Source organism: Bombina bombina, chromosome 11 (genome assembly GCF_027579735.1).
Source record: "Bombina bombina isolate aBomBom1 chromosome 11, aBomBom1.pri, whole genome shotgun sequence".
NCBI classification, from domain to species: Eukaryota; Metazoa; Chordata; class Amphibia; order Anura; family Bombinatoridae; genus Bombina; species Bombina bombina.
The window spans coordinates 8729427-8750920 of record NC_069509.1 but is presented as its reverse complement, the minus strand read 5'-3'; the positions used below and the strand labels follow the sequence as shown (position 1 = coordinate 8750920).

General features: G+C 48.3%; 1 protein-coding gene across 1 annotated transcript in view; it reads left to right on the top strand.

Moving 5' to 3' along the window:
• The first annotated feature begins 12233 nt into the window (after positions 1-12233).
• Positions 12234-21494, top strand: part of PAQR4 (progestin and adipoQ receptor family member 4) — a 157045-nt gene continuing 147784 nt past the window's right edge. The window contains exon 1 of the mRNA XM_053694812.1: positions 12234-13675. Within this exon, the coding sequence (XP_053550787.1) occupies positions 13480-13675 (196 nt within the window). The 5' untranslated portion in view covers positions 12234-13479. The remainder of the gene's footprint in view (positions 13676-21494) is intronic.

Sequence of the window (21494 nt, the reverse complement as noted above, 5' to 3'; positions counted from 1 at the left end):
CTGTGTATAGTGTGTGTGTGTGTGAGGTAGAGCACTGTGTATAGTGTGTGTGAGGGAGAGCACTGTGTATAGTGTGTGTGAGGGAGAGCACTGTGTATAGTGTGTGTGTGAGGGAGAGCACTGTGTGTAGTGTGTGTGTGAGGGAGAGCACTGTGTATAGTGTGTGTGAGGGAGAGCACTGTGTATAGTGTGTGTGAGGGAGAGCACTGTGTATAGTGTGTGTGAGGGAGAGCACTGTGTATAGTGTGTGTGTGAGGGAGAGCACTGTGTATAGTGTGTGTGTGTGTGTGAGGGAGAGCACTGTGTATAGTGTGTGTGAGGGAGAGCACTGTGTATAGTGTGTGTGAGGGAGAGCACTGTGTATAGTGTGTGTGAGGGAGAGCACTGTGTATAGTGTGTGTGAGGGAGAGCACTGTGTATAGTGTGTGTGTGTGAGGGAGAGCACTGTGTATAGTGTGTGTGTGAGTGAGGGAGAGTACTGTGTATAGTGTGTGTGTGAGAGTGAGGTAGAGCACTGTGTATAGTGTGTGTGTGTGAGGGAGAGCACTGTGTATAGTGTGTGTGTGTGAGGGAGAGCACTGTGTATAGTGTGTGTGAGAGTGAGGTAGAGCACTGTGTATAGTGTGTGTGTGAGAGTGAGGTAGAGCACTGTGTATAGTGTGTGTGTGTGAGGGAGAGCACTGTGTATAGTGTGTGTGTGTGTGTGAGCGAGAGTACTGTGTATAGTGTGTGTGTGTGAGGGAGAGCACTGTGTATAGTGTGTGTGAGGGAGAGCACTGTGTATAGTGTGTGTGAGGGAGAGCACTGTGTATAGTGTGTGTGTGAGGTAGAGCACTGTGTGTGTGTGTGTGAGGGAGAGCACTGTGTATAGTGTGTGTGAGGTAGAGCACTGTGTATAGTGTGTGTGTGAGGGAGAGTACTGTGTATAGTGTGTGTGTGTGTGAGGGAGAGCACTGTGTATAGTGTGTGTGTGTGAGGGAGAGCACTGTGTATAGTGTGTGTGAGGGAGAGCACTGTGTATAGTGTGTGTGAGGGAGAGCACTGTGTATAGTGTGTGTGTGTGTGAGGTAGAGCACTGTGTGTGTGTGAGTGAGGGGAGAGCACTGTGTAAAGTGTGTGTGTGAGGTAGAGCACCTGTGGAATAGTGTGTGTTTGAGGGAGAGGCACTGTGTATAGTGTGTGTGTAGGTAGAGCACTGTTTGTGTGTGTGTGTGAGGGAGAGTCACTGTGTATAGTGTGTGTTGTGAGGTAGAGCACTGTGTATATGTGTGTGTTGAGGAGAGCACTGTGTATAGTGTGTGTGTGAGGAGAGCACTGTGTATAGTGTGTGTGTGTGAGAGCACTGTGTATAGTGTGTGTGTGAGAGCACTGTGTATAGTATGTGTGTGTGTGAGGGAGAGCACTGTGTATAGTGTGTGTGAGGGAGAGCACTGTGTATAGTGTGTGTGTGTGTGAGGTAGAGCACTGTGTATAGTGTGTGTGTGTGAGGGAGAGCACTGTGTATAGTGTGTGTGTGTGAGGGAGAGCACTGTGTATAGTTTGTGTGTGTGTGAGGTAGAGCACTGTGTATAGTGTGTGTGAGTGAGGTAGAGCACTGTGTATAGTGTGTGTGTGAGGTAGAGCACTGTGTATAGTGTGTGTGTGTGTTGTGTGAGAGTGGAGGGAGAGCACTGTGTATAGTGTGTGTGAGGAGAGTGCACTGTGTATAGTGTGGTGTGTGAGGGAGAGCACTGTGTATAGTGTGTGTGTGAGGGAGAGCACTGTGTATAGTGTGTGTTGTGTGTGAGGTAGAGCCACTGTGTATAGTGTGTGTGAGGGAGAGCACTGGTGTATAGTGTGTGTGTGAGGGAGAGCACTGTGTATAGTGTTGTGTGAGGGAGAGCACTGTGTGTAGTGTGTGTGTGAGAGCACTGTGTATAGTGTGTGTGAGGGAGAGCACTGTGTATAGTGTGTGTGAGGGAGAGCACTGTGTATAGTGTGTGTGAGAGCACTGTGTGTGAGAGCACTGTGTATAGTGTGTGTGTGAGGGAGAGCACTGTGTATAGTGTGTGTGTGTGTGGGAGAGCACTGTGTATAGTGTGTGTGAGGGAGAGCACTGTGTATAGTGTGTGTGAGGGAGAGCACTGTGTATAGTGTGTGTGTGAGGTAGAGCACTGTGTATAGTGTGTGTGAGGGAGAGCACTGTGTATAGTGTGTGTGTGAGAGGGAGAGCACTGTATAGTGTGTGTGTGAGTGAGGGAGAGTACTGTGTAGAGTGTGTGTGTGAGAGTGAGGAGAGCACTGTGTATAGTGTGTGTGTGTGAGGGAGAGCACTGTGTATAGTGTGTGTTGAGCAGTGAGGTGGAGAGCACTGTGTAAAGTGTGTGTGTGAGAGTTGAGGTAAGAGCACTGTGTATAGTGTGTGTGTGTGAGGGAGAGCACTGTGTATAGAGTGTGTGTGTGTGTGAGCGAGAGTACTGTGTATAGTGTGTGTGTGTGAGGGAGAGCACTGTGTATAGTGTGTGTGAGGGAGAGCACTGTGTATAGTGTGTGTGAGGGAGAGCACTGTGTATAGTGTGTGTGTGAGGTAGAGCACTGTGTGTGTGTGTGTGAGGGAGAGCACTGTGTATAGTGTGTGTGAGGTAGAGCACTGTGTATAGTGTGTGTGTGAGGGAGAGTACTGTGTATAGTGTGTGTGTGTGTGAGGGAGAGCACTGTGTATAGTGTGTGTGTGTGAGGGAGAGCACTGTGTATAGTGTGTGTGAGGGAGAGCACTGTGTATAGTGTGTGTGAGGGAGAGCACTGTGTATAGTGTGTGTGTGTGAGGTAGAGCACTGTGTGTGTGTGTGTGAGGGAGAGCACTGTGTATAGTGTGTGTGTGAGGTAGAGCACTGTGTATAGTGTGTGTGTGAGGGAGAGCACTGTGTATAGTGTGTGTGAGGTAGAGCACTGTGTGTGTGTGTGTGTGAGGGAGAGCACTGTGTATAGTGTGTGTGAGGTAGAGCACTGTGTATAGTGTGTGTGTGAGTGAGGTAGAGCACTGTGTATAGTGTGTGTGTGAGGGAGAGCACTGTGTATAGTGTGTGTGTGTGAGTAGCACTGTGTATAGTGTGTGTGTGAGAGCACTGTGTATAGTGTGTGTGTGTGTGAGGGAGAGCACTGTTTATAGTGTGTGTGAGGGAGAGCACTGTGTATAGTGTGTGTGAGGGAGAGCACTGTGTATAGTGTGTGTGAGGGAGAGCACTGTGTATAGTGTGTGTGTGAGGTAGAGTACTGAGTATAGTGTGTGTGTGTGTGAGGGAGAGCACTGTGTATAGTGTGTGTGAGAGTGAGGTAGAGCACTGTGTATAGTGTGTGTGAGGGAGAGCACTGTGTATAGTGTGTGTGAGAGTGAGGTAGAGCACTGTGTATAGTGTGTGTGTGAGGGAGAGCACTGTGTATAGTGTGTGTGAGGTAGAGCACTGTGTATAGTGTGTGTGTGAGGGAGAGCACTGTGTATAGTGTGTGTGAGAGTGAGGGAGAGCACTGTGTATAGTGTGTGTGAGGGAGAGCACTGTGTATAGTGTGTGTGTGTGTGAGGGAGAGCACTGTGTATAGTGTGTGTGTGAGGTAGAGTACTGTGTATAGTGTGTGTGTGTGAGGTAGAGCACTGTGTATAGTGTGTGTGTGTGTGAGGGAGAGCACTGTGTATAGTGTGTGTGTGAGGTAGAGTACTGTGTATAGTGTGTGTGTGTGAGGTAGAGCACTGTGTATAGTGTGTGTGAGGTAGAGTACTGTGTATAGTGTGTGTGAGGGAGAGCACTGTGTATAGTGTGTGTGTGTGTGTGTGTGTGAGGGAGAGCACTGTGTATAGTGTTGTGTGAGGGAGAGCACTGTGTATAGTGTGTGTGAGGGAGAGCACTGTGTATAGTGTGTGTGTGTGAGGGAGAGCACTGTGTATAGTGTGTGTGTGAGGTAGAGCACTGTGTATAGTGTGTGTGTGAGGGAGAGCACTGTGTATAGTGTGTGTGAGGGAGAGCACTGTGTATAGTGTGTGTGTGTGAGGTAGAGCACTGTGTATAGTGTGTGTGAGTGAGAGCACTGTGTATAGTGTGTGTGTGTGTGAGGGAGAGCACTGTGTATAGTGTGTGTGTGAGGGAGAGTACTGTGTATAGTGTGTGTGTGTGAGGGAGAGCACTGTGTATAGTGTGTGTGTGAGGGAGAGTACTGTGTATAGTGTGTGTGTGTGAGGGAGAGCACTGTGTATAGTGTGTGTGAGGGAGAGCACTGTGTATAGTGTGTGTGTGAGGGAGAGCACTGTGTATAGTGTGTGTGTGAGGGAGAGCACTGTGTATAGTGTGTGTGTGAGGGAGAGCACTGTGTATAGTGTGTGTGTGAGGGAGAGCACTGTGTATAGTGTGTGTGAGGGAGAGCACTGTGTATAGTGTGTGTGTGAGGGAGAGCACTGTGTATAGTGTGTGTGAGGGAGAGTACTGTGTATAGTGTGTGTGTGTGAGGGAGAGCACTGTGTATAGTGTGTGTGAGGGAGAGCACTGTGTATAGTGTGTGTGTGTGAGGGAGAGTACTGTGTATAGTGTGTGTGTGAGGGAGAGTACTGTGTATAGTGTGTGTGTGTGAGGGAGAGCACTGTGTATAGTGTGTGTGTGTGTGAGGGAGAGCACTGTGTATAGTGTGTGTGAGAGTGAGAGCACTGTGTATAGTGTGGTGAGGGAGAGCACTGTGTATAGTGTGTGTGTGAGGGAGAGCACTGTGTATAGTGTGTGTGTGAGGGAGAGCACTGTGTATAGTGTGTGTGAGAGTGAGAGCACTGTGTATAGTGTGTGAGGGAGAGCACTGTGTATAGTGTGTGTGTGAGGGAGAGCACTGTGTGTATAGTGTGTGTGTGAGGGAGAGCACTGTGTATAGTGTGTGTGTGAGGGAGAGCACTGTGTGTATAGTGTGTGTGTGAGGGAGAGCACTGTGTGTATAGTGTGTGTGTGAGGGAGAGCACTGTGTGTATAGTGTGTGTGTGTGAGGGAGAGCACTGTGTATAGTGTGTGTGTGAGGGAGAGCACTGTGTGTATAGTGTGTGTGTGAGGGAGAGCACTGTGTATAGTGTGTGTGTGAGGGAGAGCACTGTGTATAGTGTGTGTGTGAGGGAGAGCACTGTGTATAGTGTGTGTGTGAGGGAGAGCACTGTGTATAGTGTGTGTGAGAGTGAGGGAGAGCACTGTGTGTATAGTGTGTGTGTGAGGGAGAGCACTGTGTGTATAGTGTGTGTGTGTGAGGGAGAGCACTGTGTATAGTGTGTGTGAGAGCACTGTGTGTATAGTGTGTGTGTGAGGGAGAGCACTGTGTGTATAGTGTGTGTGTGTGTGAGGGAGAGCACTGTGTATAGTGTGTGTGTGTGAGGGAGAGCACTGTGTGTATAGTGTGTGTGTGAGGGAGAGCACTGTGTGTATAGTGTGTGTGTGTGAGAGCACTGTGTATAGTGTGTGAGTGAGGGAGAGCACTGTGTATAGTGTGTGTGTGAGTGAGGTAGAGCACTGTGTATAGTGTGTGTGTGAGGGAGAGCACTGTGTATAGTGTGTGTGTGAGGGAGAGCACTGTGTGTATAGTGTGTGTGTGAGAGCACTGTGTATAGTGTGTGTGTGTGAGGGAGAGCACTGTGTATAGTGTGTGTGTGAGGGAGAGCACTGTGTATAGTGTGTGTGTGAGGGAGAGCACTGTGTATAGTGTGTGAGTGAGGGAGAGCACTGTGTATAGTGTGTGTGTGAGGGAGAGCACTGTGTATAGTGTGTGTGTGAGGGAGAGCACTGTGTATAGTGTGACTCTGTGTGTGTTTGTGAGTGAGGTAGAGCACTGTGTGAGTGTGTGTGTGTGAGGTAGAGCACTGTGTATAGTGTGTGTGTGTGAGGGAGAGCACTGTGTATAGTGTGTGTGTGAGGTAGAGCACTGTGTATAGTGTGTGTGTGTGAGGGAGAGCACTGTGTATAGTGTGTGAGTGAGGGAGAGCACTGTGTATAGTGTGTGAGTGAGGGAGAGCACTGTGTATAGTGTGTGTGTGAGGGAGAGCACTGTGTATAGTGTGTGTGTGAGGTAGAGCACTGTGTATAGTGTGTGTGTGTGAGGGAGAGCACTGTGTATAGTGTGTGTGTGTGAGGGAGAGCACTGTGTATAGTGTGTGTGTGTGTGAGGGAGAGCACTGTGTATAGTGTGTGTGTGTGAGGGAGAGCACTGTGTATAGTGTGTGTGAGGGAGAGCACTGTGTATAGTGTGTGTGTGAGGGAGAGCACTGTGTATAGTGTGTGTGTGAGGTAGAGCACTGTGTATAGTGTGTGTGTGTGTGAGGTAGAGCACTGTGTATAGTGTGTGTGAGGTAGAGCACTGTGTATAGTGTGTGTGTGTGTGAGGTAGAGCACTGTGTATAGTGTGTGTGTGTGAGGGAGAGCACTGTGTATAGTGTGTGTGTGTGAGGGAGAGCACTGTGTATAGTGTGTGTGTGTGTGAGGTAGAGCACTGTGTATAGTGTGTGTGTGAGGTAGAGCACTGTGTATAGTGTGTGTGTGAGGTAGAGCACTGTGTATAGTGTGTGTGTGTGTGTGTGTGTGAGTGAGGGAGAGCACTGTGTATAGTGTGTGTGAGGGAGAGCACTGTGTATAGTGTGTGTGTGAGGGAGAGCACTGTGTATAGTGTGTGTGTGAGGGAGAGCACTGTGTATAGTGTGTGTGTGTGTGAGGTAGAGCACTGTGTATAGTGTGTGTGAGGGAGAGCACTGTGTATAGTGTGTGTGAGGGAGAGCACTGTGTATAGTGTGTGTGTGAGGGGAGAGCACTGTGTGTAGTGTGTGTGTGAGGGAGAGCACTGTGTATAGTGTGTGTGAGGGAGAGCACTGTGTATAGTGTGTGTGAGGGAGAGCACTGTGTATAGTGTGTGTGAGGGAGAGCACTGTGTATAGTGTGTGTGTGAGGGAGAGCACTGTGTATAGTGTGTGTGTGTGTGTGAGGGAGAGCACTGTGTATAGTGTGTGTGAGGGAGAGCACTGTGTATAGTGTGTGTGAGGGAGAGCACTGTGTATAGTGTGTGTGAGGGAGAGCACTGTGTATAGTGTGTGTGAGGGAGAGCACTGTGTATAGTGTGTGTGTGTGAGGGAGAGCACTGTGTATAGTGTGTGTGTGAGTGAGGGAGAGTACTGTGTATAGTGTGTGTGTGAGAGTGAGGTAGAGCACTGTGTATAGTGTGTGTGTGTGAGGGAGAGCACTGTGTATAGTGTGTGTGTGTGAGGGAGAGCACTGTGTATAGTGTGTGTGAGAGTGAGGTAGAGCACTGTGTATAGTGTGTGTGTGAGAGTGAGGTAGAGCACTGTGTATAGTGTGTGTGTGTGAGGGAGAGCACTGTGTATAGTGTGTGTGTGTGTGTGAGCGAGAGTACTGTGTATAGTGTGTGTGTGTGAGGGAGAGCACTGTGTATAGTGTGTGTGAGGGAGAGCACTGTGTATAGTGTGTGTGAGGGAGAGCACTGTGTATAGTGTGTGTGTGAGGTAGAGCACTGTGTGTGTGTGTGTGAGGGAGAGCACTGTGTATAGTGTGTGTGAGGTAGAGCACTGTGTATAGTGTGTGTGTGAGGGAGAGTACTGTGTATAGTGTGTGTGTGTGTGAGGGAGAGCACTGTGTATAGTGTGTGTGTGTGAGGGAGAGCACTGTGTATAGTGTGTGTGAGGGAGAGCACTGTGTATAGTGTGTGTGAGGGAGAGCACTGTGTATAGTGTGTGTGTGTGAGGTAGAGCACTGTGTGTGTGTGTGTGAGGGAGAGCACTGTGTATAGTGTGTGTGTGAGGTAGAGCACTGTGTATAGTGTGTGTGTGAGGGAGAGCACTGTGTATAGTGTGTGTGAGGTAGAGCACTGTGTGTGTGTGTGTGTGAGGGAGAGCACTGTGTATAGTGTGTGTGAGGTAGAGCACTGTGTATAGTGTGTGTGTGAGGGAGAGCACTGTGTATAGTGTGTGTGTGAGGTAGAGTACTGTGTATAGTGTGTGTGTGTGAGAGCACTGTGTATAGTGTGTGTGTGAGAGCACTGTGTATAGTATGTGTGTGTGTGAGGGAGAGCACTGTGTATAGTGTGTGTGAGGGAGAGCACTGTGTATAGTGTGTGTGAGGGAGAGCACTGTGTATAGTGTGTGTGAGGGAGAGCACTGTGTATAGTGTGTGTGTGAGGTAGAGTACTGTGTATAGTGTGTGTGAGGGAGAGCACTGTGTATAGTGTGTGTGAGAGTGAGGTAGAGCACTGTGTATAGTGTGTGTGAGGGAGAGCACTGTGTATAGTGTGTGTGAGAGTGAGGTAGAGCACTGTGTATAGTGTGTGTGTGAGGGAGAGCACTGTGTATAGTGTGTGTGAGGTAGAGCACTGTGTATAGTGTGTGTGTGAGGGAGAGCACTGTGTATAGTGTGTGTGAGAGTGAGGTAGAGCACTGTGTATAGTGTGTGTGAGGGAGAGCACTGTGTATAGTGTGTGTGTGTGTGAGGGAGAGCACTGTGTATAGTGTGTGTGTGAGGTAGAGTACTGTGTATAGTGTGTGTGTGTGAGGTAGAGCACTGTGTATAGTGTGTGTGTGTGTGAGGGAGAGCACTGTGTATAGTGTGTGTGTGAGGTAGAGTACTGTGTATAGTGTGTGTGTGTGAGGTAGAGCACTGTGTATAGTGTGTGTGAGGTAGAGTACTGTGTATAGTGTGTGTGAGGGAGAGCACTGTGTATAGTGTGTGTGTGTGTGTGAGGGAGAGCACTGTGTATAGTGTGTGTGAGGGAGAGCACTGTGTATAGTGTGTGTGAGGGAGAGCACTGTGTATAGTGTGTGTGTGTGTGAGGGAGAGCACTGTGTATAGTGTGTGTGTGAGGTAGAGCACTGTGTATAGTGTGTGTGTGAGGGAGAGCACTGTGTATAGTGTGTGTGAGGGAGAGCACTGTGTATAGTGTGTGTGTGTGAGGGAGAGCACTGTGTATAGTGTGTGTGAGTGAGAGCACTGTGTATAGTGTGTGTGTGTGTGAGGGAGAGCACTGTGTATAGTGTGTGTGTGAGGGAGAGCACTGTGTATAGTGTGTGTGAGGGAGAGCACTGTGTATAGTGTGTGTGAGGGAGAGCACTGTGTATAGTGTGTGTGAGGGAGAGCACTGTGTATAGTGTGTGTGTGTGAGTGAGAGCACTGTGTATAGTGTGTGTGTGTGTGAGGTAGAGCACTGTGTATAGTGTGTGTGAGTGAGAGCACTGTGTATAGTGTGTGAGGGGAGAGCACTGTGTATAGTGTGTGTGTGAGGGAGAGCACTGTGTATAGTGTGTGTGTGAGGGAGAGCACTGTGTATAGTGTGTGTGAGGGAGAGCACTGTGTATAGTGTGTGTGAGGGAGAGCACTGTGTATAGTGTGTGTGTGAGGGAGAGCACTGTGTATAGTGTGTGTGTGAGGGAGAGCACTGTGTATAGTGTGTGTGAGGGAGAGCACTGTGTATAGTGTGTGTGTGAGTGAGAGCACTGTGTATAGTGTGTGTGTGAGGGAGAGCACTGTGTGTAGTGTGTGACTCTGTGTGTGTTTGTGAGTGAGGTAGAGCACTGTGTGAGTGTGTGTACAGTCTTTGAGGGAGCGCGCATTGTGTATAGTATATGAGGCTGTGAGCATGAGCAGGAGACTGAGGCTGCGTGAGGGAGCGCGCACTGTGTGTACATTGGATTTGCGCGGTTGTGGGCGGGGACATTCTAGTGTACGGGTTTGAGCATTGGGTAGGAGGGCCGTTGGGTATCGAGGGGTGGGGCTAGTATTAGGCGCTGGGCGGGGACAATCTAGTGTACGGGTTTGAGCATTGGGTAGGAGGGCCGTTGGGTATCGAGGGGGTGGGGCTAGTATTCGGCGCTGGGCGGGGACTTCTCGTGTACGGGTGCGAGCATTGGGTAGGAGGGCGTTTGGGTATCCAGGGGGCGGGGCGTCTATGACGCGTTGGGCGGGAAGACCGCAGTATTGTGGTTACCTCAGGACTGGAGGAAGGCCGGATTCCTGTAGTAAGGAAGGTGGGGCGTGAAGGTAGGAGTAGTTCATGGGGCGGAGCTGGTCGTGTGGCCGGCAGTTTACTTCACCCACCCCCCGGCTACAGAGGTCCAGAGCTGGCTTTAGAAGGCACCGGAGGTGGTGGGGAGGGGATGCCGGGGGAAGGGGAGGGTGAGATGTGGGACAGATGACAGGAGGCCGGGAGAGATTATGGCACATAAGGAGACCGATGTGATTTGTTTTGCTGGTGCCACATGAGGGATGACTGGAAACAAAATGCTGCAATACAGTACTGCCATCTTCTGAGATACTAGAGAGCTGAGGCACAGGGTGACAGAAGCTTGAGAGACCAGTGAGCCCTGGCACAAGGTGGCAGAAGCTTGAGAGACCAGCGAGCCCAGGGACAGGGTGACAGAAGCTTGAGAGACCAGCGAGCCCTGGCACATGGTGACAGAAGCTTGAGAGACCAGCGAGCCCTGGCACAAGGTGGCAGAAGCTTGAGAGACCAGCGAGCCCAGGGACAGGGTGACAGAAGCTTGAGAGACCAACGAGCCCTGGCACAGGGTGACAGAAGCTTGAGAGACCAGCGAGCCCTGGCACAGGGTGACAGAAGCTTGAGAGACCAGCGAGCCCTGGCACAGGGTGACTGAAGCTTGAGAGACCAGCGAGCCCTGGCACAGGGTGACCAAAGCTTGCGAGACCAGCGAGCCCTGGCACAAGGGGACAGAAGCTTGAGAGACCAGCGAGCCCTGGCACAGGGTGACCGAAGCTTGAGAGACCAGTGAGCCCTGGCATAGGGTGACCAAAGCTTGAGAGACCAGCGAGCCCTGGTACAGGGGGACAGAAGCTTGAGAGACCAGCGAGCCCTGGCACAGGGGGACAGAAGCTTGAGAGACCAGCGAGCCCTGGCACATGGTGACAGAAGCTTGAGAGACCAGCGAGTCCTGGTACAAGGTGACAGAAGCTTGAGAGACCAGCGAGCCCTGGCACAGGGTGACCAAAGCTTGAGAGACCAGCGAGCCCTGGCACAGGGTGACCAAAGCTTGAGAGACCAGCGAGCCCTGGCACAGGGTGACCAAAGCTTGAGAGACCAGCGAGCCCTGGCACAGGGTGACCAAAGCTTGAGAGACTAGCGAGCCCTGGCACAGGGTGATAGAAGCCTAAAAGATTACTGTTCCTGGAGACTAAAGACCCCAAGCATTAATTAAAAATCTGAAATATTGTCAGATTGGCATCTTCTAGAAGGTAAATCATTTCACTGCTGAAAGACAGCAGAGATCGCTGCTATGTGACATTCTAGAGGAGCTAGTGACTTTAATCATTGACCATATTATCACAAGGCAATGTTAATCTGTTCCATTGAGCCAAAGCATAGAGCAGTAACCGAGCAACTGATGCATCATTTCAGATACTTCCATATCCGAAGAAAAGAGACACCCACAGAGGCATGAGCTAGAAGCAATAAGACTACAATTTTTTTCCACTGTGTGACATTGTTACAAGACATATCCTTTAGCTGCGAGACAGTCAGTGATTTAAGATCTCATTCACTAATGGTTGCATGAGATTGTCACATCTAGCAAACTTACAAAGCAGCCGCTTATGTGCCACAAGTGTGACTCTTGTCAATGGATATGCTTTATCTGTTAAAGGTACTTTGCAGCAATTTCAGAAACTTAATCCTTCTTTTTTTTTTTTTTTTTTTTTTTAGAAAGATATAGAATTAAATGATTAGTGTCCTGTGACAAAGTCCAGTCCTAGTTTTCTGTCACAAAGATCATATATAGTAACAAAATAAACCATTCACTGGGAGGAATAATAATAATAAAAAAAGTTGTTAGATGTTCTCTGTTGAACAGTGTTATTTACTTGATACCATCCCACTGAATAAATGCTCAAAAATTACAAAAGCCCTCAGTTACTGGAAACGCATCCTTTTTGAGAGAAGAGTTTTTGTGACTAGTGATATTTATTGGTGCAGTTGCAAAGTTGATGTTCCACTGCTAGAATTATCTTTATTGGATAAACTGTTACTCAAGATGTCTGCTCAGCACTGAGGTTTGAAGAAAAAAAAGGCAGCTGTTACAAAGCAACATTTTACCAGAAGTGTATTCATTGATACCCCTGTTTAAAAATATATACTTATTTTATTGATACAGGATATATATATATATATATATATATATATATATATATATATATATTTATTTATTTATTTATTTATTTATTTAACCAAAGTGTATTTATTACAGAGAGATTAGATCATTTATCTTTTTTTTTTTTGTAACCTAGAGGGTAATCTTTCTAATTGGAGTGGGAAAAATTAGCTCCTCTAGCAACAGATACCAGACTTTGACATGTGAAAACTCTCTGGAATAGTAAAAGCTTCATGTTTTATGAATACATACCAGCAACAAGGAGAAAAGGCTTTATGAACAAATTAAATGGGTTTGCAGTAAATTATATCTCTCTCTCTTTTTTTTTTTTTTGTGTGTGTGACCGCAGGACGCAATCACAATGACTAAAACTCATCTCAAAAATCTTATTTTCTAGAGATGTGTACAAGCCAACCAGGCATTGTCCCATCAATTAAAAAAAAAAAAATCAAGCAATGCTTATCAGTATGTACCAGATTCGTTAGAGTCTCTAAGACCCCCATTTTGCCTTTTATTCCAAAAGAGTGTGTGTACAGCAGTTGAAAACTCAATATTATTGTAATCTTTACAAGGAACATTGATAACTTAAAGAGACAGTATTACAGGCATCCAGTGACATTTTTAAGATTCATTCAGTTCTTTATCTTGTTATAGTTGGCCATAAAATGTCTCACATTACTAAAACATATGACATAAGTTTGTGGTAGAAATTGTCTTTGTTTAGAAGTTGTTCTGTGCGTTACCTCTGTTGGTTGCCACACTAAGCTTTTTAAGCCTGCCCACTCTTACCACAGACTGGAATAATCTCCAAATAGTCACCAAGGGCCACCAGGTGAGGATGTATCACAGCTGTGTCCTCAACTCTGGTCAGAGGATAACCTTCAAGGGACAGATCCGTTTACAAAGATTTGTAATTGTTTCCTCCTGTTCAGTGGATCAAAAAATTTAATTTGTTTTTATTGCTGTTTTTAAGAAACCACTATTGTACATTTGTTACAAATGCTGACAGCACCACTGTCTGGATAAAAAGTTTTATTACCCAGCGTAGGAATATAAACTAAGACCCCATCTGTGCCACAAAAGAAGATGATATAGCACTGTTATCCTTTTTACAAGTGGGATAGGGTACAGTGGACTAACAGATTAACAACTTCAATTTCCACAGTGGAATGATGCTATTTTTTTCTTGCTATATTTATTCTTCAATAATTATTTATAATGAAAAATCAAAGTAACATAACAAAAAAAAGAGACTAGAGTTGGGCACTTTATTTGTCAGCTCAGTGCCGCTGGCCTTGGCCTGTATTTGGGTTAAGACTCTGAAACTGTGTCTCGGGATGGGCCTGTTACTAGGGGTCCGCGGACCCATGTCATTTCTGAGTGGCCCTCGACTGCTGGACTGGGCTAGCTGCCCCCCACACCTACAGTTTAACAAGTTTGTATTGACTGGATACCGTCCTGTGACAAGTGGAGCAGAATGCCTGCGGAGCCTCTTCTACCTACACAATGAGCTTGGCAACATCTACACACATGGTGAGAATTGGGGTTATGCTGGCTAAGGGTGGGAACATGCGTGACCCTCATGTCTACTAATGCTTATAAGTAAAAGATGCCGTGTGTATGTGAAGATGGTACAGTGGTATGTGTTTTGGTGTTGATGTCACTAAAGTGGTTTAATAGGACTCGCCAGAATGTTTGCAACCCTCAGGTCACATGTCATTTTTCCCTATATTACTTGACTCATATGTTCAAAATCTAGGTGCCAGCCCATACATTTAGGTGTGGCTGGTTGTGGCCAGCATCGGGAAGTAGAGAATTTAAACCAGGACGCCATGGCTTGAGATTTAGATGTTGCGTGCAGACTGGTTGTGCCTTGTGCAGAGATTGAGATGTTGCGTGCAGACCTGCTGTGCCTTGTGCAGAGATTGAGATGTTGTGTGCAGACTGGTTGTGCCTTGTGCAGAGATTGAGGTGTTGTGCGCAGACTGAGGTGTTGCAGGCAGACTGGTTTTGCCTTGTGCAGAGATTGAGGTGTTGCATGCAGACTGCTTGTGCAGAGATTGAGGTGTTGTGTGCAGACTGGTTGTGCCTTGTGCAGAGATTGATGTGTTGTGCACAGACTGGGGTGTTGCATGCAGACTGGTTGTACCTTGTGCAGAAATTGAGGTGTTGTGCGCAGACTGGGGTGTTGCATGCAGACTGGTTGTTCCTTGTGCAGAGATTGAGGTGTTGCGTGCAGACTGGTTGTGCCTTGTGCAGAGATTGAGATGTTGCGTGCGGACTGGTTGTGCCTTGTGCAGAGATTGAGATTTTGCATGCAGACTGGTTGTGCAGAGATTGAGATGTTGCATGCAGACTGGTTGTGCCTTGTGTAGAGATTGAGGTGTTGCATGCAGACTGGTTGTGCCTTGTGCAGAGATTGAGATGTTGCGCGCAGACTGGGGTGTTGCATGCAGACTTTGTGCCCTGTGCATAGATTGAGACGTTGCGTGCAGACTGGTTGTGCCTTGTGCAGAGATTGAGGTGTTGCGTGCAGACTGGTTGTACCTTGTGCAGAGATTAAGATGTTGCGTGCAGACTGGTTGTGCCTTGTGCAGAGATTGAGATGTTGCCTGCAGACTGGTTGTGCCTTGTGCAGAGATTGAGATGTTGCCTGCAGACTGGTTGTGCCTTGTGCAGAGATTGAGATGTTGCCTGCAGACTGGTTGTGCCTTGTGCAGAGATTGAGATGTTGCCTGCAGACTGGTTGTGCCTTGTGCAGAGATTGAGATGTTGCCTGCAGACTGGTTGTGCCTTGTGCAGAGATTGAGATGTTGCCTGCAGACTGGTTGTGCCTTGTGCAGAGATTGAGATGTTGCCTGCAGACTGGTTGTGCCTTGTGCAGAGATTGAGATGTTGCCTGCAGACTGGTTGTGCCTTGTGCAGAGATTGAGATGTTGCCTGCAGACTGGTTGTGCCTTGTGCAGAGATTGAGATGTTGCCTGCAGACTGGTTGTGCCTTGTGCAGAGATTGAGATGTTGCCTGCAGACTGGTTGTGCCTTGTGCAGAGATTGAGATGTTGCCTGCAGACTGGTTGTGCCTTGTGCAGAGATTGAGATGTTGCCTGCAGACTGGTTGTGCCTTGTGCAGAGATTGAGGTGTTGTGCGCAGACTGAGGTGTTGCGCACAGGCTGGTTGTGCCGTGTGCAGAGATTGAGGTGTTGCATGCAGACTGAGATGTTGCGTGCAGACTGGTTGTACCTTGTGCAGAGATTGAGGTGCTGCATACAGACTGGTTGTACCTTGTGCAGAGATTGAGGTGCTGCGTGCAGACTGGTTGTACATTGTGCAGAGATTGAGGTGCTGCGTACAGACTGGTTGTACATTGCGCAGAGATTGAGGTGCTGCGTACAGACTGGTTGTACCTTGCGCAGAGATTGAGGTGCAGCACATAGACAGTAAGGCTACTTAAAGGAACACTGTTACGGCATTTAATTATGTTCCTGCAGCTCTTTTCAAATCAGTTCTCCTGTTTTAATAGTTTAAAGGTGCCAGATACTGAAACTACGCCTCTTTGTACTGAAGCTGCCATCTTGGATCACAGGTATTGTGACATATTGTGACAGAAGTAGTTGCATTTATATGAATAAGGCTGTATAAAGTGCTTCAGGTTAGGGTGCATGATACAGAGTAGGAGCTGTACATTGTTTGGTGTGGCTGCATTTATGCTTTTGTTTTTAATATATTCTGTGTAACTGTAAAATTGTATAAAAAATGCACAAATGTAAAGCTCACACGATCTGTCCTGCGCACTAACCTGATGAAGTACATTATACATCTGTATTACTGATCTGTGAGTGTGCAGCATATGCCACAGACTGTGAGAATACCTGAGTTACAAGATGAGGGCGCCAAGAGGGGGAGCTTCAGTATCTGGCAGACTGGCGTGCAGACTGGTTGTGCCTTGTGCACAGATTGAGGTGTTACATGCAGACTGGTTGTACCTTGTGCACAGATTGAGGTGTTGGTGCAGACTGGTTGTACCTTGTGCAGAGATTGAGGTGTTGCGTGCAGACTGGTTGTGCCTTGTGCAGAGATTGAGGTGTTGCATGCAGACTGGTTGTGCCTTGTGCAGATATTGAGGTGTTGCATGCAGACTGGTTGTGCCTTGTGCAGATATTGAGGTGCTGCGTGCAGACTGGTTGTGCCTTGTGCAGACATTGAGGTGTTGTGCACAGACTGAGGTGCTGTGTGCAGACTGATTGTGCCTTGTGAAGAGATTGAGATGTTGCATGCAGACTGGTTGTGCCTTGTGCGGAGATTGAGGTGTTGCGTGTAGACTGGGGTGTTGCATGCAGATTGGTTGTGCATTGTGCAGAGATTGAGATGGATGTTGCATGCAGACTGGTTGTGCATTGTGCAGAGATTGAGATGTTGCATGCAGACTGGCTGTGCCTTGTGCAGAGATTGAGGTGTTGCGTGCAGACTGGTTGTGCCTTGTGCAGAGATTGAGGTTTTGTGCGCAGACTGAGGTGTTGCACGCAGGCTGGTTGTGCCTTGTGCAGAGATTGAGGTGTTGCATGCAGACTGGATGTGCCTTGTGCAGAGATTGAGGTGTTGTGCGCAGATTGAGGTGTTGCGCGCAGGCTGGTTGTGCCTTGTGCAGAGATTGAGGTGTTGCGCACAGACTGGGGTGTTGCATGCAGACTGGTTGTGCCTTGTGCAGAGATTGAGGTGTTGTGTGCAGACTGGGGTGTTGCATGCAGACTGGTTGTGCAGAGATTGAGGAGTTGCATGCAGACTGAGGTGTTGCGTGCAAACTGGTTGTGCCTTGTGCAGAGATTGAGGTGCTGCATACAGACTGGTTGTGCCATGTGCAGAGATCGAGGTGCTGGGTGCAGACTGGAGTGTTAGCATGCAGACTGGTTGTGCCTTGTGCAGAGATTGAGATGTTACTTGCAGACTGGTTGTGCCCTGTGCTGAGAATTTGATGTTGCGTGCAGACTGGGGTGTTGCATGCAGACTGGGTGTGCCTTGTGCAGAGATTGAGATGTTGCATGCAGACTGGTTGTGCCCTGTGCTGAGAATTTGATGTTGCGTGCAGACTGGGGTGTTGCATGCAGACTGGTTGTGCCTTGTGCAGAGATTGAGGTGCTGTATACAGACTGGTTGTACCTTGCGCAGAGATTGAGATGTTGCGTGCAGACTGGTTGTACCTTGTGCAGAGATTGAGGTGCTGCCTGCAGACTGGTTGTACCTTGTGCAGAGATTGAGGTGCTGCGTGCAGACTGGTTGTACCTTGTGCAGAGATTGAGGTGCTGCGTGCAGACTGGTTGTACCTTTTGCAGAGATTGAGGTGCTGCGTGCAGACTGGTTGTACCTTGTGCAGAGATTGAGGTGCTGCCTGCAGACTGGTTGTACCTTTTGCAGAGATTGAGGTGCTGCGTGCAGACTGGTTGTACATTGCGCAGAGATTGAGGTGCTGCGTGCAGACTGGTTGTACCTTGTGCAGAGATTGAGGTGCTGCGTACAGACTGGTTGTACATTGCGCAGAGATTGAGGTGCTGCGTGCAGACTGGTTGTACCTTGTGCAGAGATTGAGGTGCTGCGTGCAGACTGGTTGTACCTTGCGCAGAGATTGAGGTGCAGCACATAGACAGTAAGGCTGCTTAAAGGAACACTGTTACGGCATTTAATTATGTTCCTGCAGCTCTTTTCAAATCAGTTCTCCTGTTTTAATAGTTTAAAGGTGCCAGATACTGAAACTACGCCTCTTTGTACTGAAGCTGCCATCTTGGATCACAGGTATTGTGACATATTGTGACAGAAGTAGTTGCATTTACATATGAATAAGGCTGTATAAAGTGCTTCAGGTTAGGGTGCATGATACAGAGTAGGAGCTGTACATTGTTTGGTGTGGCTGCATTTATGCTTTTGTTTTTAATATATTCTGTGTAACTGTGCAATTGTGTAAAAAAAAAATGCACAAATGTAAAGCTCACACGATCTGTCCTGCGCACTAACCTGATAAAGTACATTATACAGCTGTATTACTGATCTGTTAGTGTGCAGCTTATGCCACAGGCTGTGAGAATACCTGAGCTACAAGATGAGGGAGCCAAGAAGAGGCGGAGCTTCAGTATCTGGCAGACTGGCGTGCAGACTGGTTGTGCCTTGTGCAGAGATTGAGGTGTTGCGTGCAGACTGGTTGTGCCTTATGCAGAGATTAAGATGTTGCGTGCAGACTGGTTGTGCCTTGTGCAGACATTGAGGTGTTGTGCGCAGACTGAGGTGCTGAGTGCAGACTGGTTGTGCCTTGTGCAGACATTGAGGTGTTGTGCGCAGACTGAGGTGCTGCGTGCAGACTGATTGTGCCTTGTGAAGAGATTGAGATGTTGCATGCAGACTGGTTGTGCCTAGTGCGGAGATTGAGGTGTTGCGTGCAGACTGGGGTGTTGCATGCAGATTGGTTGTGCCTTGTGCAGAGATTGAGATGTTGCGTGCAGACTGGTTGTGCTTTGTGCAGAGATTGAGGTGTTGTGCGCAGACTGAGGTGTTGCGCGCAGGCTGGTTGTGCCTTGTGCAGAGATTGAGGTGTTGTGCGCAGGCTGGTTGTGCCTTGTACATAGATTGAGGTTTTGTGCGCAGACTGAGGTGTTGCGCCCAGGCTGGTTGTGCCTTGTGCAGACTGGGATGTTGCATGCAGACTGGTTGTGTCTTGTGCAGAGATTGAGGTGCTGCGTGCAGATTGGGGTGTTGCATGCAGACTGGTTGTGCCTTGTGCAGAAATTGAGGTGTTGCATGCAGACTGGTTGTGCAGAGATTGAGGAGTTGCATGAAGACTGAGGTGTTGCGTGCAAACTGGTTGTGCCTTGTGCAGAGATTGAGGTGCTGCATACAGACTGGTTGTGCCCTGTGCTGAGAATTTGATGTTGCGTGCAGACTGGGGTGTTGCATGCAGACTGGGTGTGCCTTGTGCATAGATTGAGAAGTTGCATGCAGACTGGTTGTGCCTTGTGCAGAGATTGAGGTGTTGCATGCAGACTGGTTGTACATTGTGCAGAGATTGAGGTGCTGCGTGCAGACTGGTTGTACATTGTGCAGAGATTGAGGTGCTGCGTGCAGACTGGTTGTACCTTGTGCAGAGATTGAGGTGCTGCGTGCAGACTGGTTGTACCTTGTGCAGAGATTGAGGTGCTGCATGCAGACTGGTTGTACCTTGTGCAGAGATTGAGGTGCTGCGTGCAGACTGGTTTAACTTGTGCAGAGATTGAGGTGCTGCGTGCAGACTGGGGTGTTGCATGCAGATTGGTTGTGCCTTGTGCAGAGATTGAGATGTTGCATGCAGACTGGTTGTGCCTTGTGCAGAGATTGAGGTTTTGTGCGCAGACTGAGGTGTTGCGCGCAGGCTGGTTGTGCCTTGTGCAGAGATTGAGGTGTTGTGCGCAGGCTGGTTGTGCCTTGTACAGAGATTGAGGTGTTGCGCACAGACTGGGGTGTAGGATGCAGACTGGTTGTGCCTTGTGCAGAGATTGATGTGTTGTGTGCAGACTGGGGTGTTGCATGCAGACTGGTTGTGCAGAGATTGAGGTGTTGCATGCAGACTGAGGTGTTGCATGCAAACTGGTTGTGCCTTGTGCAGAGATTGAGGTGCTGCATACAGACTGGTTGTGCCTTGTGCAGAGATCGTGGTGCTGGGTGCAGACTGGAGTGATAGCATGCAGACTGGTTGTGCCTTGTGCAGATATGGAGATGTTGCATGCAGACTGGTTGTGCCCTGTGCTGAGAATTTGATGTTGCGTGCAGACTGGGGTGTTGCATGCAGACTGGGTGTGCCTTGTGCATAGATTGAGAAGTTGCATGCAGACTGGTTGTGCCTTGTGCAGAGATTGAGGTGTTGCATGCAGACTGAGGTGCTGTGTACAGACTGGTTGTACCTTGTGCAGAGATTGAGGTGCTGCATGCAGACTGGTTGTACCTTGTGTAGAGATTGAGGTGCTGCGTGCAGACTGGTTGTACATTGTGCAGAGATTGAGGTGCTGCGTGCAGACTGGTTGTACCTTGTGCAGAGACTGAGGTGCTGCGTGCAGACTGGTTGTACCTTGTGCAGAGATTGAGGTGCTGCGTGCAGACTGGTTGTACCTTGTGCAGAGATTGAGGTGCTGCGTGCAGACTGGTTGTACCTTGTGCAGAGATTAAGGTGCTGCGTGCAGACTGGTTGTACCTTGTGCAGAGATTGAGATGTTGCGTGCAGACTGGTTGAGCCTTGTGCAGAGATTGAGATGTTGCGTGCAGACTGGTTGTACCTTGTGCAGACTGGTTGTGCCTTGTGCAGAGATTGAGGTGTTGCATGCAGCCTGGTTGTGCCTTGTGCAGAGATTGAGGTGTTGCGTGCAGACTGGTTGTGCCTTGTGCAGAGTTTGAGGTGTTGCGTGCAGACTGGTTGTACCTTGTGCAGAGATTGAGGTGCTGCGTGCAGACTGGTTGTACCTTGTGCAGAGATTGAGGTGCTGCGTGCAGACTGGTTGTACCTTGTGCAGAGATTGAGGTGCTGCGTGCAGACTGGTTGTACCTTGTGCAGAGATTGAGGTGCTGCGTACAAACTGGTTTTACCTTGCGCAGATATTAAGGTGCAGCACATAGACAGTAAGGCTGCTTAAAGGAACACTGTTACGGCATTTAATTATGTTCCTGCAGCTCTTTTCAAATCAGTTCTCCTGTTTTAATAGTTTAAAGGTGCCAGATACTGAAACTACGCCTCTTTGTACTTAAGCTGCCATCTTGGATCACAGGTATTGTGACAGAAGTAGTTGCATTTACATATGAATGAGGCTGTATAAAGTGCTTCAGGTTAGGGTGCATGATACAGAGTAGGAGCTGTACATTGTTTGGTGTGGCTGCATTTATGCTTTTGTTTTTAATATATTCTGTGTAACTGTAAAATTGTGTAAAAAAAAATGCACAAATGTAAAGCTCACACGATCTGTCCTGCGCACTAACCTGATGAAGTACATTATACAGCTGTATTACTGATCTGTGAGTGTGCAGCTTATGTCACAGGCTGTGAGAAAACCTGAGCTACAAGATGAGGGCGCCTAGAAGAGGAGGAGCTTCAGTATCTTGCACATTATACAGCTGTATTACTGATCTGTGAGTGTGCAGCTTATGTCACAGGCTGTGAGAATACCTGAGCTACAAGATGAGGGTGCCTAGAAGAGGCGGAGCCTCAGTATCTGGCACATTATACAGCTGTATTACTGATCTGTGAGTGTGCAGCTTATGTCACAGGCTGTGAGAATACCTGAGCTACAAGATGAGGGCGCCTAGAAGAGGCGGAGCCTCAGTATCTGGCACATTATACAGCTGTATTAC